The sequence below is a fragment of the Brienomyrus brachyistius genome, chromosome 3 (genome assembly GCF_023856365.1).
Source record: "Brienomyrus brachyistius isolate T26 chromosome 3, BBRACH_0.4, whole genome shotgun sequence".
In the NCBI taxonomy this organism is placed as follows: Eukaryota; Metazoa; Chordata; class Actinopteri; order Osteoglossiformes; family Mormyridae; genus Brienomyrus; species Brienomyrus brachyistius.
This window is the reverse complement of record NC_064535.1, coordinates 26,244,497-26,261,574: the sequence shown is the minus strand read 5'-3', so window position 1 is coordinate 26,261,574 and position 17,078 is coordinate 26,244,497. Positions and strand designations below refer to the sequence as shown.

The 17,078-nt window shown below is 42.6% G+C and overlaps 2 protein-coding genes across 3 annotated transcripts; one reads left to right on the top strand and one right to left on the bottom strand.

Annotated features, from left to right (window-relative positions):
• Nucleotides 1–1,524: 1,524 nt before the first annotated feature.
• LOC125738949 (uncharacterized) lies at nt 1,525–10,624 on the top strand. 2 transcript variants are annotated; one of them, XM_049008498.1, is made up of 19 exons: nt 1,525–1,708; nt 2,135–2,187; nt 2,335–2,398; nt 2,482–2,636; nt 2,849–2,913; nt 3,065–3,155; nt 4,145–4,411; nt 5,395–5,688; nt 6,125–6,376; nt 6,996–7,301; nt 7,388–7,506; nt 7,758–7,977; nt 8,067–8,216; nt 8,590–8,780; nt 8,970–9,121; nt 9,290–9,547; nt 10,049–10,208; nt 10,288–10,423; nt 10,493–10,624. In XM_049008498.1, exons 2-19 carry the CDS (start codon nt 2,169–2,171, stop codon nt 10,606–10,608), a joined length of 3,015 nt encoding a protein of 1,004 aa, XP_048864455.1. In that variant the 5' UTR covers nt 1,525–1,708; nt 2,135–2,168; the 3' UTR covers nt 10,609–10,624. The 2 variants fall into 2 exon arrangements, with proteins under 2 accessions (XP_048864455.1, XP_048864454.1); XM_049008497.1 differs by lacking the exon at nt 1,525–1,708 and adding an exon at nt 1,966–2,048.
• Nucleotides 10,625–11,176: 552 nt separating this feature from the next.
• LOC125738952 (GLIPR1-like protein 1) lies at nt 11,177–16,450 on the bottom strand. Its single transcript, XM_049008508.1, has 7 exons — nt 16,337–16,450; nt 15,859–16,133; nt 15,362–15,610; nt 15,066–15,160; nt 13,824–13,909; nt 13,112–13,138; nt 11,177–13,024 (listed from the first exon to the last, which is right to left on the bottom strand). Exons 2-7 carry the CDS (start codon nt 16,030–16,032, stop codon nt 12,867–12,869), a joined length of 789 nt encoding a protein of 262 aa, XP_048864465.1. The 5' UTR covers nt 16,033–16,133; nt 16,337–16,450; the 3' UTR covers nt 11,177–12,866.
• Nucleotides 16,451–17,078: the final 628 nt, after the last annotated feature.

The window sequence follows — 17,078 nt, the reverse complement described above, 5'->3', positions numbered from 1 at the left end:
CTGTGAGAATTGTGATTCTTGTGAAATGGATGAAGGGCGATGACTTCAGGCTGTAGGGCACTTAAGCCAGAAGAAGAGTTTCACTATGCAGCATCAGTCGCTGAAGAAAAATGAAACACGGAACACTACAGCACCACAAAAATACAACGGAAAACCTTCATCCTCACAGGTAAGGTTATTTCTTACTGAAGCCAGCAGATGCTGGAGCCATAAACCTCAACAATACAGCTAATTGCTGGCAACAGTCGGTGTACGTCAGCTGAAATGGTGTTTTTCAGCTGACGCTGATATTGCCTTCCTCTGACGTGTTCAGCCTCTCGCCGTTTGAGCAATCGATTCCCACGTTATGGAAGTCATCTGTCATCTGCTCAGGCATAACAGGCCCGATTAAACTCCAGCTACTGTGATAAATAACGAATGATTGATTCTCACTAATAACAAGCACAGCGAGGGACTCGTCGCCTTGACTTCCATGTTCCGATTGACAGAAGAGGAGAATAAACAACAATGCTATCTCTTATTAACCTTTACGAGGCCATGTTTGCGAACTCGGTTGTTTCCAGTACTTCAAGTAATACTTTGGAAATGCACCCTTTAAATGAGTGTAAAGTGCGATTCTTCCCTTACTCATTTCTGTGAAAGCAGACATCAGAGAGGTTTGTTATGACTAGTCAGACGACAGTAAGCTAACTTTCGGGCCAGTTTGATGACAGGTTTTGGTGGTAATTGATTCTGTGGTTGCTGATCAGTTGCTGGAGCCCTCCTGCGGTATTTTACTGACATTTATTAGCCTAAGGATGTATATGATGTAGTGAAGAGAGAGACGAAACTCGAACTAACTACGGGCCGTAGAAACACAATAAGAAATCCAGCTATGCCAGGGATGCCAACTTCGGTCAATTAGCTGGAGTGAGTTTTTCCAATTTGAAACAAATCTGCGCACACGCGCGCACGCATTTACATGGATGAAACAGTTTAATCACCTTGTAAATAATCTGTAAGGTTTGCAAACTACCCATTTGATGTAGCCATATTTAGGTTCATAATGGAATAATATAGACTTGCTGCAAGATTTCTTGCGTGAGAGTTAGATGAGAGAATTGGCAACACTGCCTAAGTCCTTTTAAAACAGTGGTTGTCAACCTTTTTTGCACCACGACCCAATTTTCACCATGCCAGCTCAGTCATAACCCTATGTTAAGTATAGGCTAAATTAACACTATGATAAAGCAGGCAGTGCACTCTACAGTTCACTCTAATCAACGGCTATCGCACAAATCTGATTGGATATGCCAACTAATTCTAAATTAAGCATCTGTGGTTTGGCTTCTTGTATTGGCTGAGTGTTCACTAGTGCTGCGCTAAGCTTTTGCCGACCCGTTTATGTAGGTTAATTCTAGTACTGGGGCTCGGAAATCTGATCGTGGATCAGCATAAGAGCTTGCTAGTTTTGAAATACGTATATTTCCAACTCTGCCTCGCGAAACTTTCAGAATTTCCAGCGACGCATATTTGGGTCGTGACCCACAGGTTGAGAATCATCATGCCTCTGAAATAAGACGGATGGCCTCATTGACCAATAGGATGTTTGCACGTCTGAACTGACAAATGGAGAGGAAGCTTGGGTCCCAAAAGCCCACCCACCCGATGTCATTCAACACTACAATTCAGGAACTGCCTTTAATCACATTTGTTTGTGTTAATTAAGGTACAGGATTACATTAATTATACATCCAAGTTAATTGCATTGTATTTTAATTATTTTGTAAATTAAAAGCCAGCCATTTTGTGCGAGATGGTTTTTGCAGGAAATATTTTTGACCACTAAATCTCACTGGTATTTTTTGCTTGGCCGTGTAAATAAGCCTTATATATCATGTTAATATTTTAATTGCTGAATGAAGTGTTAATTGAACACGTGACTTGTAGTCTACCTGTTCTGGAATCAGTATTTGTAATGGGGCGCAAAACGATGTCAGTGGTTTTGTGTTTTCATCGATTTCTTTCAAATCGGCGTTGTAACCAGGAACCTAATCGGAAATTATCATGTAAACAACTTATTTGGTTATTAACTTGTGTAACTTTATTAATCAGCAGAATTTAAACTACATTTAATTGGACGCGTGTTTTGCAGGATATCAACATTAATACTCGTATTAGCTGTACTGATGCAGTCGGCGTCGCCAAGTAAGTCTTAATTAGGCTACTTGAAATGAAGTTAGAATATTTTACTTTTTTTCGCCATTAATGCTGAAACCTCACCAGATTAATGCTACAATTTATCAAATTTATTTAAAGCGGATCACTTGTAAATACCTGATTAAATCATTTTAGGTGCCATCGACAGTGTCGCCTTTTCCGTCTGTTGGATGATAAAAGAAAATACTTCACCTGACAGGTAGTAGATCCCACTGATACTCCTGTATATGCTGTTTCATGCTCATACTTGTTCATGTTCATATTCGTTCTCTGTCTTGATAGACAGGAAATCAAGCTTTTCCTGAACGATTCCCAGCTGGAGGCCATAGAAACTGGGGGCAAACTGGCGTCCCTGGCAGTGTCTCCGTCCGACACGCACACGCTGGGACTGAAAAAAGGAGGCGGCTCTCGGCTCTGGAGGTTTTCAGTAAATTTAGGTCTGCCTTGAAAGAAAGCGTTTTGGGGAGAGTGTCAGTCACTTAAAATGTGAAAATGGTTAAAGGAAAAGCATTGCTGATGGGTCTGTTCTTACTGAATTTTCTAAATATAAATTAAATACTTGTGGATGCAGTGGTTCTACTAATAATAATAATTCATCTAATACTAATAATTACTACTAATAATTCATCTAATAACACTCTTTTCAAAGGTTTCAATACAGTCATAGTCAGGAGTGAGTATAAAGCTCATGACAAGCCAACTGCAGAGACTTTAGTGAGTATTAAGCTTTTCGCAGCATATGCTTGCAGTTTGCCCTCAGCTTATGGCTTTGTTATGCAGTGGTCACACAGTCTATATTAAGTACTAAGTACTTCGTCACACTCTCGTTTTCGCCCATTGGATGTTTCTCTTTTTCTGTTTACAGGAAGCTCTCAAACATTTCAAGCCAACGCAAGTGTTTGCCTGTGAAAACAACACATTGTATCTATACCAAGAAGATGTGATCATCGTACTTGGTGAGTCTCTACCGGTCGGGGTCGGCACCTATCCGACCCGGTCCTCCCTGTCCTGTTTTTGGCCAGCATGTGTTGCTGGTCGTTCCGTCCCCCCCGCACTCGTTGACCTCAGTCCTTTGTGTGTTGCTCCATGTTCTGGGCTGCTGCATAGCTCAACAAGGCGGTACCCTTGTGGGTTTGAGGCTAATCTCACTCGGTCTATGATTTATCAGAATTTAGTGTTTGTTTGGTGTATTTTCTGGTTCTTAGGTCTGTCTCTCTGCTATGTGTTATTTCTGTGTATTATGGTCCTAGTTTTGCTGTGTATTGTTGGTCTTTAGTGTTTGCTCGGTCCCTTAGTTCTGTGTTCATTTAGTGTTGCTGCTTCCCCCTGTTTCTCGTTGTTCCTCCCATGATTGGTTAATTGATTGAGTTGTACCTGCTCCTTGTTTTTCCTGGTTTTCCATATGTATTTAAGTTCTTGCCTTAGTTAATTTCCCCAGTTGGTCATTGTGTTAGACTCGGTGCAAGTTTGTGAGTTTATGTGCTGTTTTTTCTACTTCAGTTCACAGTTCTGTTCCTGGTCTTGCGCTGTTCCTTTATCTGTTCTATAGATTTATTTTATAGTCTTTGGTTGTTCAGCATTCTGGTTAAGTCTTTAGCTATTTAACTCTGTGCTTCCCCATCTGTGTTTGATCCCTTGTTGTCGTGTGTTAAATCCCGTGTTGCTTGGGGCCATAAATGGATCATCGCCTTCATTCCATATGTACCATGCCGTGTTACGGCACCTACCATACAGTGTATTTTTTTTTTTTTTTTTTTTTTTTTTTTTTTTTTTTTTTTTTTTTTTTAAAGAAACTGTAATATGACCTTGAATGATGTAGCATCTGAATATTAAAGATTATGTAGTAGGTGCACATGTACATTGGGAAGATGTGTGTGTCTGGGAGAATTTAGGGAAAAATACAAAGCAGTGTTCATAGTCACGTGATGCGTTTATCCACTCCTAGGCTCCTCCCATCGTTTTCCATTGAAGGTGGAGTCCCGCAGCAGCGCCACCTTGCTGCTGTCCTGGGTGGTGGATTCTCCCCTCCCCCCTGACCCTGTGCATGGCGTGTCACTGTATCGGTCCCCTCCGGACGCTCAGGCTATCACAGTCACGGACACCACCCGTGCTGGCAGATATAAATTTACGTCTCTGGATGCCTGCAGTAACTATCTGGGCTGCTTGGAGCTGGCGGGCAGCCCCTCTGTTATTTGTCTCAAGGCGCTTACAGGTAAGGCTGTTGGGGGGGTTCGCGTTCTGTTAAAGTGCAGTTTTATGTTGGCTGAAACTTGTCCTAATGGGGTTCATTAATTGGCTTTGTATGTACACATTGCCCTTCAGTCATATAGAATAATCTTCCAAAATTCACCCATTCAGCAGGATTGATTTTTGAGAGAATTTCTCTGGATTTAGTGGCTTTTGGAAATTTAACAGAAGTTCCTTAAGAAATTAAATGGTCAACGTCTTCAGGAGATTGTGTGCTCTAAGCATAGCGTCCCATGTCACCTGCCGTACTAAACGCGCTCTGAAGGTACGCTAGCTTGCCAGCTACTTATAAATGGCCAAGTCAAAGTGATCTATCAACTATTTAAAAAAAAAAAAAAAAAAATTATAAAAATATTGAGTTCTGTTTATTATTAATTTCCATTTTGGATAGTGTTTTTGAATGGAACTGGGATTTTAGTTCCTTCACCTTTTTATTTCTCAGCTAGCTTTTTGGAGGGTATGTTATGCCATGTGATCTACCCACATTACCTTTGTGATCGAGCAATAGCTCACGATCCACACATTGGGCACCCCTGGTGTATATGTCGGAGTGGATCATGAAAACGGTACTGGAACCGGCAAGGAGGGGGGAAAAAACCGCTTGCATCGACATTTATGCGGTCACGTCGATGCATCGGATCGTTTGCCGGTCAAACGATACGAATCGATTCATTGTTACACCCCTGGTGTATATGATGAGGAAGCTTGACTTCATTGGTGGCCTCATCTCAAACGGTTTTGGAAATGGACTCTTCAATGAAAACCACTATATTGTGTTTATTATACTTTTTTGTTATTTATGTAAAGCACCTTAAATGGCCCTGGGCGAGATGGTATTTCAAAGCACTGTGTACATGGATGTGCCGATAATAAAGAACTCTTGGATCTTGAGCATTTCCAGGTGAAATGACTGCCTCATGAATGCAGTGTCTTTGTTTGAATTCCAAGATCCAGATGTCCCAAGAAACGTCAGTGCGAGGGCGTGGAACAGCAGCAGTATTACTTTAGCTTGGGCCTGCACTGAGAAGCAGCTCTACTCCTCTTTCCTGGTCACCATGCTCCAGCTCAATGCCTCCAGCCACGTGGTGGAGACGGCGTCCCTCAAGCACGAGCAGAAGCCCTTCATCTTCACGGTCAATGACTTGCCCCCTTGCAGCAAGGTGAAGTTTACTTTGCAGACTGTGTGTGACGGCAGTGGCGAGTCCCGAATGAGCAGTTCGGTCATTATCGACGGCAACTCCGGTAAGGCGAGGCCTTTTGCCCGATTTGCCCCCGCAATCCACAATTTTGCTCCATTCCAGCTCCCAACTTGCTTATACCAGATATTCTGTGTTCAGCGGTAGAAAGTTCAGGTACAAAAACTACAAACTCAGACCAACCCATTGAGTATGCTGTGACTCCTTACTCAACTGGTTGGTTGAAACAAAACCTTGGTCTGGATTTGTGTATTCTGCACCTGAACTTTCCACCTCTGCTATTCTTAATTGCTTGTTTGTTTGGTTCAGACTGTTTGGCGGTTGCTTAGGACTGGGATAGGAAACATTGGGCTAGCTTGACTTGTAATCGTGTTCATTTCCTTTTGTTGCATCGTTATTTGGACTCCCCTTGGTTTGAGTCACATTTACGGCTCTGTTAAAACGGAGGGTGACATCCTCTCGTTTTCTTTCAATCACTGAAGCACACTCTGAAATCGGGAATCTGCGCCAGGTGGCCTCAAACCCAAGAAGCTACACCCTAAGCTGGACGGTGCCAAATACCTCCTCCATTGCTGTATTCAGGGTCTACCACCAGGGTGTGCTTCAGAAGTCCACCTTCCAGCCGACACACAGGGTGGTGGGCTTGCAGCCCTGTGGCCGGTATGAAGCCCGAGTGGACGCTGTGTGTGGGCACAGCATCGTCATGAGCACTAGGACCATCCAGACCAGTACAGGTGGGCTTTGAAGTGCGTGCAGAAGCTGGATTGTCGTATGATGGACAGATGGACGTATGATATGTTGAATTTATAGCGGCATATAAATGCAGCACAATGTAATTCGAAGCAGATGAGGGGAAAAAATAGTCAAGAAGTACAGAAATGTGCAGTAACAGACAGCTTATGACCTGGTAAATCGTGACCTTGTAATAAAATGAGAATTCACTTTACTGACCATATACTCCTACAAGGAAATCGCTAGGAATTTGTCTGGGCAGTACTGGTGCACATGTTGGTTGTGAACATCAAACGCCGAATCAGAAAAACAAATGGGGGTGGGGGAAATGAGTACGGGCAGTAGATAAAATTGTAGATTCTCCTGTCCATCATTGCTCTCGCGTTGATGGGAAGCAGTGAAATCACACGTGGGTTAAATGGGTTCGAGTGTGATAATCGCACCACCACACATTTTACAGCAAGGTGAATAACATTCTGTAGAATCAGCAAGATTTGCAGAAACCTTGTTAATTTGCGATGCATAACCCCAGTACAGTTGTCGACGTCAAAATGCAGTGAGGGTGGTGTATTTCATTTGCAGTCTGTGAATAATCACCCCCCCCCCCCCCCCCATTCTAAGGCCCTGGGAGCATCTTCGACCTTCAGTTTCACCAGCAGAATTCCAGTGCTTCCTGGAGCTCAGCCTCGGGCCCCACAAAGGCTTTTGCCTACAGCCTTTCCCATCCGAATACCTCGCTTGTGAGTAGTGGGAGGGCACGGCAAACTCATGTGCTACTCCCTGGCTTGGTCCCTGGTAGTCTGTACCAGATGGAGGTCTGGGAGGAGTGTGGTGGGGAGCGGGGCAGACCGGCAACGCTGCGATTCGTCAGGCAGCTGGTTCCCAATGATGACATCCTCTACCCTGTACCAGAGGGGAGGCACTTGGGTTGGTATTGGGTTGGTGTAGCTCATTGGGATCGCTGACCAGAACCACTTCCATTGTTTCATGGTATGTTTTTGTTGAATCTAAAGGGTCGCACTTTGATCCTGCCTTGCATGCTGCTGTTATTGTACCTTGGATGTTGCCGGAGTCCCTCAGAGAACCAAAGGCAAAAGCCCGAGTCGAGCTGGAGAGCATCATCAGAGCCAAAGTAAGAAAGACCTGAGGCTTTGCTTATAAATGCTCTACGTACTCTGATTAAGTATGTGGACTCAAGGTCGAGGTAACAGCCTCTGGTTTGTGGGCACCATGAAGAACCTGTTGACCTTAAGTCATATCTTAATAGCCCCACTAAAGCCATTAGGAGTAATAACCTGCATGGCAGTGGACCAAGGATCTCTTGCTGGCTTAAGGTGGTAAGAGTACACATGGCTATAGTCCTCTTACGATCATTCTTCTTAGTTACAGGACCTCTTCAGTGGGTTGCCATATCCAGTAGAGGTGAAACTGCTTGAATTTGAGGACCTTAACAGTACAGGACAAACTAAGATCCCCTTCCAAGTTTTGGACATTTCCAGTGAAGATTTCAAAGTAAAGCTGTCCTCTGAGGAGCTGTTGACTTACATTCGATCGCTCAGCCTAGCACAAATCACCATCAAAGACTATCTGATCTACTGGGATGGTAAATGTCTTGAATGTTGTGTGATGTAATGTCTTCTGAAGTCTCCATGGAAATCTTGGCTGTGTTTTTAAGCCTTACCCAATTTGCAGATCCTGATGAGTGTGCCTCCTACGAACTGAACCGGTGTGATTCCAGTTCCACCTGCATCAATACCCTGCTGTCCTACACCTGCGTGTGTCAGGAGGGTTACTACGACGTCGGCCGCTTCCTGATTCCTCCTGTGCCCTCAGCCTGTTACAGTTGGTCACTTATTCCCGCTATTGAACATGACTGCGAGGATTTAGGAAGCTTGCTGTCACCACTGATTAGGTTCAGCATTCAGTGAAGAATGATTTCATAGGGTGACGCTTATGTTTTAAATGTGATACCTTGTTGGGCTAGACTGGAAAATTGTGAGCAGTGACTAAATTTGAGAAGTGAGGGCTACTTGGTTTGCTCCAGAAGATTGATAGTTTTATTGGCTTGGATGAGTTATTGAGGCTCAAGTGCAAATGAATCGTTATGTCTTGGTGTCTCTGTAGACTGTCCTGTAAACATCGCTTTGGTATGTTGTGTTGTCTGACAAGTTGACAGTGAAGATGGCTTGAGTATAGATGAATTTCATTTTTTCAGAGAATGGGATGTTTGTTGAGTGCAAGGAAAGCCTCGTTGCTGGTGGACTGGCAAAGGAATTCCTGACCAGCTACTTGGGGGGCAACGTTAGCGTCATCCTGAATGACGGACGCTGTGCTGTGAACGAGACCGACATGTTCTACTTTTTCAAGATAGTCGGTAAACCTTCAGAGTGTGGGGCTGAAAGGCAGGTCAGTTTCTGGGACAAAACTGCGGCGTTAACATCCACCAGTAACTAAAATTCAGGGAGGACTCTCTCTTGTGTACTAAAGCTTACTCGAGCAAAGGAGCATCATTTTGTGGCATAATTCAATATCATCAACTAATAGCAAATGGACTTTATCATGAATTTTGTCACAGTATGTAATGTGTGTTTATAGATGAACAAGACACACATAGAGTTCAGTAGTTCTCTGACAGTGACACCCAGCCATGAGCGGACAATTACACGGAATGACCTCCGGTTGCTGTGGAAGTGTACCTACTCTCGGCACTTTCTACATGGGGCCCAGGTCAATACGGATGCTGAATGGTGAGAGGCTGACTTTGACTCTAGCTGAAGGTAGATCTGATCCAGTTCTGGAAAAAATGGAAGGACCAGACCATGGCTTAAATCTCAATTTGTATATTTGCTGCAGAAGGCAGTACACTAAAGAATAATCTGAAATGCTGCTCATTTGGTTTCTCTCTCCTCTGCCAGGTTTAGTTCCCATTCTGTCGTCAGTTACAACTTCTCACACATTCTGGATATTGGCATGATGTTGTACAATGACACCTCCTTCATGTACAATTACATGGATGGTGTGGTACTGAGCCCAGAAGACTACCTGTTCCTCGAGGTGACCCTCCAAGCACAGGACACCTTGGCTCATGACATGCTTCTGGCGGTGATGTCATGCTGGGCTACAGGCACTTTGGATGCAGTCGACGAAAGGAAAGCCTTTTTCCTTAAAGATGGGTGCGTTTGTGCAGCTGTCAATCCTTGTTGCATCTTAGAAATTGTCAAATCCCCATCTAACGTGGGGGAAAAATACATTTTTGGAGTATAGAATCATTTTGCTTGGTTTGTATATCTTTTAAAGCAGTGTTTCTTAACCCAGGACTCGGACCCCCAGACAGCAGGCATCTGCCCCTCAGTCTGTACAGCATTGCTAGTTATTTCACCTATTTTTTGAAATTTTGCTTCCAGCACACCTGAACCAAACAAGTAAGAACACAGAACACTGGATGTGTGCTGTGAGCTTGGAGGGGGTAAAAATGTGGAGACTGGAGGTCACTGAAGACTGGGTTGAGAAATGCTTCTCAAAAGCATTCCTTTGTACACTTGTTTATGGTAAAAAAGGACAGCAATTTGAATATCTGCAACCTTTAAATCAAAGTTCATTGGTCTCCACTTAACGTTGGAGATTTGTCTTAGTCTTCTGACTGGGTGTGTTTACATTTTTTTCTCTTCCCGTAGCTGCCCTGCAGATGGTACATTCTCCTGGTTCTCACTGAATGGCTCTGGGAAAAGCAGCAGGTTCTCTGTTCAAATGTTCACCATGTCTGTCAATGGAGAACTTCCCATCTTCATCCACTGCTTGACTAAAATTTGCACCCCGGATGAAGACTGTGTGATGGTAAGCTCAGGCATTCCACTCCAGCTTTTACAGCTATCTGCTGCAAGGGGTCTTTGTTAGTTAAATCATTCTCCCCCAGGAATGTCCTCCAACCAAGAACTATCCTAAGGTGAAAAGACATCAGAGAAAGATTGGTGAGGAGCGCTTCACAGTTGTCTCTGCTGGCCCAGTCTTCATGGATCGTGGCGAGTGGATGTCAAAAGACAAATCTGCATGTGAGTGGACGTGTGCATTTTTGGTGAAGACCTGTGTGATGTTAGTCTTACTCCTCTCCCCTCTTTCAGGGAATGGGATGTTCATTGTTATTGCTGTACTTGGAACATTTGGCTTCTTTATTTTGACTGTGCTTGGGGCCAGTATCTTGAAGACAGTCATGCATATGTATGCCAGCAGTAAATAGACATTCAAACCACAAAGTTGTTGTTTCCATCCAGTTTTTTTCTTGACACGCATGTCACATCCTTCATGAGGTGCCACTGGTTTTCTATTGATAAACTAAACTGTATTTGTTGCTATTAAACCATGATATATATCACAAGTAACCTGAAGCACCCAGCTGAAGATTAATATCGGCCATTAAACTGCCTTCCTTCTGTGCTTTCCAGTTGAAACTGTAGAGTGTTTCCATTTTTTTTTTTTAAATATAAGTTAAAATTAAACCTGCTATTCAAGGCTGTCCATACATGTAAGCTTTTTATGGATACAATTACCTTGTGGGTTCTGGGATAGGAGTGAAATTGGCATTTGACATTGGATTGCAGTTGTATTTACAGAACCACTAGAGGTCAGCATTGCCTCTTTGGATATGAACCAGTAGTATTCAGCTAATAAAACTATATTGACCACCATGTTGCCATTGTGTATAAACTTAACTCTATGGCCATTATTAATGCTGGAGATTTTTTATTTTCTGCAAATGACGGGTTTTTTTCAGAAATGCTGCATAAAATGGACTGTGTCACAACTACTGTGTTACACAAGTTAGCTCCAGTTTATTTGTGTTTTCAAAGCTAGGTTCTGTAAAATACAGTTTATGTAAACTAAGGTCCTACAAAAACCACAGTTCCCACCACTTACTGGACTTCCTTTTTTTTGCATTTCAAAAGAAAACTAACAATTTTGCTGTCTTGGAAAAACCATTAATGTTCTACATATTTTTTGGAGAGGGGGGGGGATGGTCCAAAGCTTTCATATTTGGGTGCCTGAAGTGTACACTAACCCCCCACATTACTCCGGAAGTGAAGGTGATCAAAACAATGGAATCTCTCCCTTTATAATGAAGCTTGACTCTATGCCTATGGCAATTTTTTTTCTGCAACTAAGATGTGACAGGTTTATTGCAAAATGCTGCATAAAATGCACTATTGCATCACAACTTTGCAAGTTGGCTCCAGTTTGTGTTTCAAAGCTAGCTTCTATAAAAAGTTTATGTAAATATAGCTCCTGCAAAAACCAGGTCCCGCCGCTTACTGGACTTCCTTTTTTCATATTTCCAAAGAAAGCCATAACATTAAGCTGTCATAGAAAAATCATGTCATACATTTTGGGGGTGATCATGTTTACGTGCCTGCAGCACACGCTAGCACCCCATATTATGCCGGAAGTGAAGGTGATATATGGGTAGTATGCTGACAGAGACCGAGCTGGTATTGCAGTGGTGGCTACGTAACACAGCCAAGTCACTGTGGTTAACAGGCTTGCTTTAACCAACATGCTGAGGAAAATGTGAAATCGATGGGGCCCCCATCTCTCTTCTTTGCTGTAAAGTGCTAACATGCATATAATTTTCCATTGTACCGACTCAAGTTTTGTCTAAGCTAAATTCATAAACTTGCTTTGCAAAATGCTCCCCATTTCCTTCCGTTACAAATGCTGGTATTTACAGGTGGGTCGGAGCGACAAACAGAACATTTCCCTGAGTCACTGCAGATGCATGCAGCTGAGCTGGACTTGAAGTCTCCCTAATGGAAGGTAGATTCTCCAAGGGCAAGTTCTTGGATGCTGACTAGGCACGGGTTGATTTTCATATCACCTTGGCACTGACATCCACTGCAGTCTCATTTGCACAGTCTTCCTCAAATAGCTTGCACAGTTTTAGCGTTGCATCTGATATAGAGAAGTGATCAGCGTTCTTTTTGGTGAGCCTTGTCTGGTTACTCAGTGAAGCAACATCTCACGTTTTTGCAGTAGGACAACGTTTCTGCTCCCCTAACATTCATTTGGTTTTCTTTATATATAAAAATTTACTACTTCAATATCACTTCAAGTGGCATCAGAAAAATTCTTGGGGCGAGTTCATTCATAGACCTGGAGATTTCTTTTGCATAATTTCCTGGCCCGAATACCTTTTGGTAAGTTCTACTACCCTAGTGGCCAAAATTGTAGGAACACTTCCAATTTTCAGAGATTGCAGAACTTCATTCAACGGTTGCTCCAGTTACTTATTTAATGGAACAATGTATGGTTTTATAAATATCATGTACTGGATGATTATATAAAGTGACTGGAGCAACAATGAAATGCTTTAATATTAAAGTTCTGCAGTCTATAAAAGTTGGAAGTGTTTACACAATTTTCGCCCCTAGTGTAGGTATTGAAACCCAGTCCCTTTGTTCCACATGTACGTCTCCTTCACCAGTAAGAGAAACACCGTCTCCATCACTCATATGCACACAGGTTGGGGTAGAACTTCTGCACGCCTAAGACACCCAGCACCGTGAAGAGGAGCAGCAGGGGCCTGCAGGCCAGCACAGAGACACAGTACGGGCTGCATATTTTGTTTGAAGTCTGGTCCGAGTCAGACGTCCAGTTGTATTCTGGAAGCACAGGAGTTGCACACATAAATGAGCCACTCAAACGCAAACAAAATCTCATAATTTGAGAACGTCTAAGACCCCACTTACCTTTCAACTTGACCTCTTTGGGGTCATCTGTCAAGAAATAAGGGAAGAACACACAAATAATCAGGTGGACTTTATTGAACAGTATCGGTTCAAGTGTTATTACAAGTTAAATGCATTGTCATCAATACATTTATTTAAATATGTGAACAATCTGTCTGCCCTGTGATGAGTTGACACCCCATCCTATGTTATGTCTTGGCATGTGGTCATAGAATCTGGAATAGTCTAGGGACCATATGTGACCCTGCATAGGATAAGCGGGTTTAGAAAATCACTCTATATCTGTCTATATCTATCTGTATCTCTATATTTCTATATTTATCTGTCTATATCTATATCTCTATCTATATATCTAAATGTCTATCTAAATATCTATGTCTGTATATCTATGTCTGTATATCTATGTCTATATATATATATATGTCTCCTATACCTTCCAAGTCCTTATCCTGTACAGGTCGCAGTGGGCCTACAGCCTATCCAAGGAAGCTCAGAGTAGAGGAACATCCTGCTACATGATGCCAGTCGTTCACAGGGTACACAGACATTCACTAACACAATCATATAAAGTAGGACATTTATAGACACCCAATCCAAAAACAATTCAAAAGTCTGAGATCGGCATTAGAGCTACTGGTCATCTTTGAGGAAGCGTCTCAGAATAGGATCATGATGCATGTGAAGAATTAGCAGCAAATGAGGAAGCACTTACAGCACAAATTGTTCCAGCACTTTTTCCCAGGACATGCAGAGCAGGGAGTTCCTTGCTGATATGGGTGACGTCCCACGAAGTTCCCCCTAATCAGACAAAGTTCTTCTGCAGTCACCCATTGTCATGCCCGGCTCGTACGATCCCCGTGTGTGCCACGCCCCCAGTGTGTGCCACGCCCCCCGTGTGTGCCACGCCCCCCTGATTATCCACGTGTGCTTCCCTGATTGTACCCAGCTGTACCCTGTTGTCTTGCCTATTTCAGTCCATGTCTTGCCTTAGTTCTTTGTCCGTCATTGACGTTAGCTAATGTCAGTGCTAGTGTTCCGCCCTGCCCTGCCCGAAACTTTAATAAATCCCCGTTTTGCCCGTATTCCGCCTGCCTGCTCCTTGCATGCTTCCTGCCCACTTGTCAGCCCGTGCGCTCACCCGCGTAACCAGCGATTCTGACACCCATGTCAGTTGCTTTGGCACATTTCATGAAACATACTTAACATTATGAATATTATAAGAGCATTTCTCCAAACAGTTCATACATATAACACAGCACTATGGTTTAGCCGCAAAAGCCTGTAACTTACCCAAAACAATTAACTCATGTTTTAAAAGCTAATAATTCCTCCAATGAATTAGTCAGTTTCACTAAAATGAAAAGCAAAATCTGCATTAACCATGAGCGTCAAAATACTTAGATATGTCAGTATGTCAGTAATTGGGTCCCACTTTCTCATTGTTACTGACTGATCATTGTTCTTTAGCAAAATTACTCATTAATGTCAGAGACACCAGTTTTAACCTTGCGAGGCTCTACATCACTGTACGTAAAGTTCACTGGCAAGAGGAAGCACTCGCATGCACATGTAACTTCAGATCTCAAGACACGATACGATAGCAAACGAAAAAGCCGCACAGCACTGTGTAAAAAAAACAGCGAAATGGCAGTACAAGAGCAAACAAAATAACAAAATCACGTACTGTGGGAACCACAAACACCATAATACCGTATCACAAAAATTTACAGTATGGAATATTATTTTGACAGCTTGGCTGATCACCTGGTGTGAAGCAGTGAGAGATGATGTTCTGCTGTGCAGAAGTGACATTAGGGTGCGGCGATTACACTTGCTGTTTTGCAAATGGTAATTGTCATTTGAGAAATGCCCCAAAGCAATTGAGAAATGTGTTGTAAGCATAAGCACAGCACTCCATTCTAACATATTGGCGGGGGGGTTGCAAAGAACTTACGCGTCTCCATAGTTGCACACGAATATTGCAAATGCTGGTTTTCCCGAGCAGGCATGGACAGCACAACCAACCTTGTAACTCTTTGCCCACACGACCTGGGAATCAGATATGTGTCAGAACAGGCTGCATGTTTTTCAGTGAGTTGTACATAAAATCACATTCTTTAAATGGAAATGTTTCAAATCAGGCCCACCTAGATTCAGCAATTCCACAGCCGCGTTTATGTTTCATAAAAGGCTTGATTTTTAGTTAAGCTGGAAGCTCCAATGGGGAAATGTTACCTTCAGGAGGCTTACCTGAGTGTAATGGCCACAGACATCAGTACATCTTTTTGTCGCATAGCTGTAATACTGCACCTCGTCAACCCACAGCTGTACAGCACGCTCCACATCGAATATGGAGATTGGCCATCCCTTCCAGATGTTTTCACCTACTGCTCTGAACGAAGGGTGCAGCATGTATGGCACTTGCAGTGAGGGATTATGGTCGAAGATACATCTGCTTGCCCATTTCTGAGCAACTTTTGCTAAAGTCTGATCCCAAGTCTGTGCAGGAAAAGAAAACGTGAAAATTGTCGCATGAGCTACAAATAGTAAAACTGGGACAGAAATTGTGGTTTATTTATTGTTTCTCCATGACATTAAAAGTCTTACAGGCAAGAAAAGAATTACAACTAGTATTATAGTTAAAGCAACAATTATTGCAGCAATTATCGCGAGGTACACATAAGAAATGATCATTTTTTTCATTTTTTTTATTGCTCCGCGCGTGAGCAGTGCAACAGGATACTCACCATGTACATCATGTCGCTCGCCGGGGGGGTCACTCTGGAGCGATGCTTATTGTGAGCGCTGACACATATGTCGATGAAGGTTTCATTGGTGATATCCGTTAATGGTTGCGCATCTGTCCTAGCTGTTGTTATGATGACTGTACAAATTGCCAGGTACAGCCACTGGACCGCCATTGCCTACAATGACGGTTCTAAACTCTTGACAGCTTAACGACGATCTTCTTCCTGCATCGACTGATTTCAGTTTCACATCCGATTCTAGGAACTCCAGATGACTGAAACAGGAAGAAAGAGGTGCAATATTCACCCATAGGATGAGGTTCTAAAGTCCTCTAAGTTTCATTTGTCCTGCCTTAATTTAATTTAATTTAATTTAATTTAATTTAATTTAATTTAATTTAACGTTTGCGTAAATTATTCACCATGCTATTCCTACTTTATATCGACTATTGAGATCGGTGCAATGGCATCACATTACCAAAACTGGTTTAGTGTTTATGGCCTGCAATGGACTGGCCCTTTCCTTTCGCCGGGACTCTGTTCAGGATTAACGGTTGGAGCACAGGCGTATTTCCCCGGCCTGCTGGAGGTGCCCCCTGTTGGTCAGATGAAAATGCTATTTATTAAATATATTCAATAAAATTAAATCACTTTGTAGTGTTACGTTTGGAAATATAGCTTGTGTTAGTTAGTCATATCAATATGTAATAATAATTAATTGCTTATGTGCGTCTCCGGTTTTTCTCCACTGTCCAAAAACATGCTGAGGCTAATTGGAGTTATCAAATTGCATTATATTACAATGTGATGAAAACCTGAAAACCCTGTTATTTTTGACGTTGTGGGGACCATTTTTCAGGGTCTGTGAATGCAATCAAAAAATTAAAAATGACCAAAGTATCTTATTTATTTTTGCTGCTTATGGTTAAGGTTATGGCTGGGAAGGGGTTAAGGTCTTCGTGTTGGGATTAGAGTTTTCGCCTGTGTGATGGAAATGGTTGAATAGGAAGGAAAAGCGGCAACGTATTGTGACGGAGTTTAACAGGACATACAGCCACTAGATGGCAGCATTGGCTAGCTTCTTTATCCTGGGCTACTGATTATACTTGAATGTGTTTGTCGTGACTTTGAAAAAGAGACTCAGAAGGCGAGAAACTGCTTTAATATCTAGCATGGATTTTTTCTCTAGGGTAAATGCAATAAGGAAGCATTTTCACGAG

Excerpts from the sequence above, each read along its gene's own strand:
- LOC125738949 (XM_049008497.1), top strand. Across the intron at positions 8,781-8,969 it reads AGTGTGGGGCTGAAAGGCAG|ATGAACAAGACACACATAGA; the intron begins GTCAGTTTCTGG and ends GTGTGTTTATAG. Across the intron at positions 9,548-10,048 it reads GCCTTTTTCCTTAAAGATGG|CTGCCCTGCAGATGGTACAT; the intron begins GTGCGTTTGTGC and ends CTCTTCCCGTAG.
- LOC125738952 (XM_049008508.1), bottom strand. The coding sequence starts at position 16,032 with ATGGCGGTCCAGTGGCTGTACCTGGCAATTTGTACAGTCATCATAACA. Across the intron at positions 15,161-15,361 it reads TCTGTGGCCATTACACTCAG|GTCGTGTGGGCAAAGAGTTA; the intron begins GTAAGCCTCCTG and ends TCTGATTCCCAG. Across the intron at positions 13,025-13,111 it reads CAAAGAGGTCAAGTTGAAAG|AATACAACTGGACGTCTGAC; the intron begins GTAAGTGGGGTC and ends CTGTGCTTCCAG.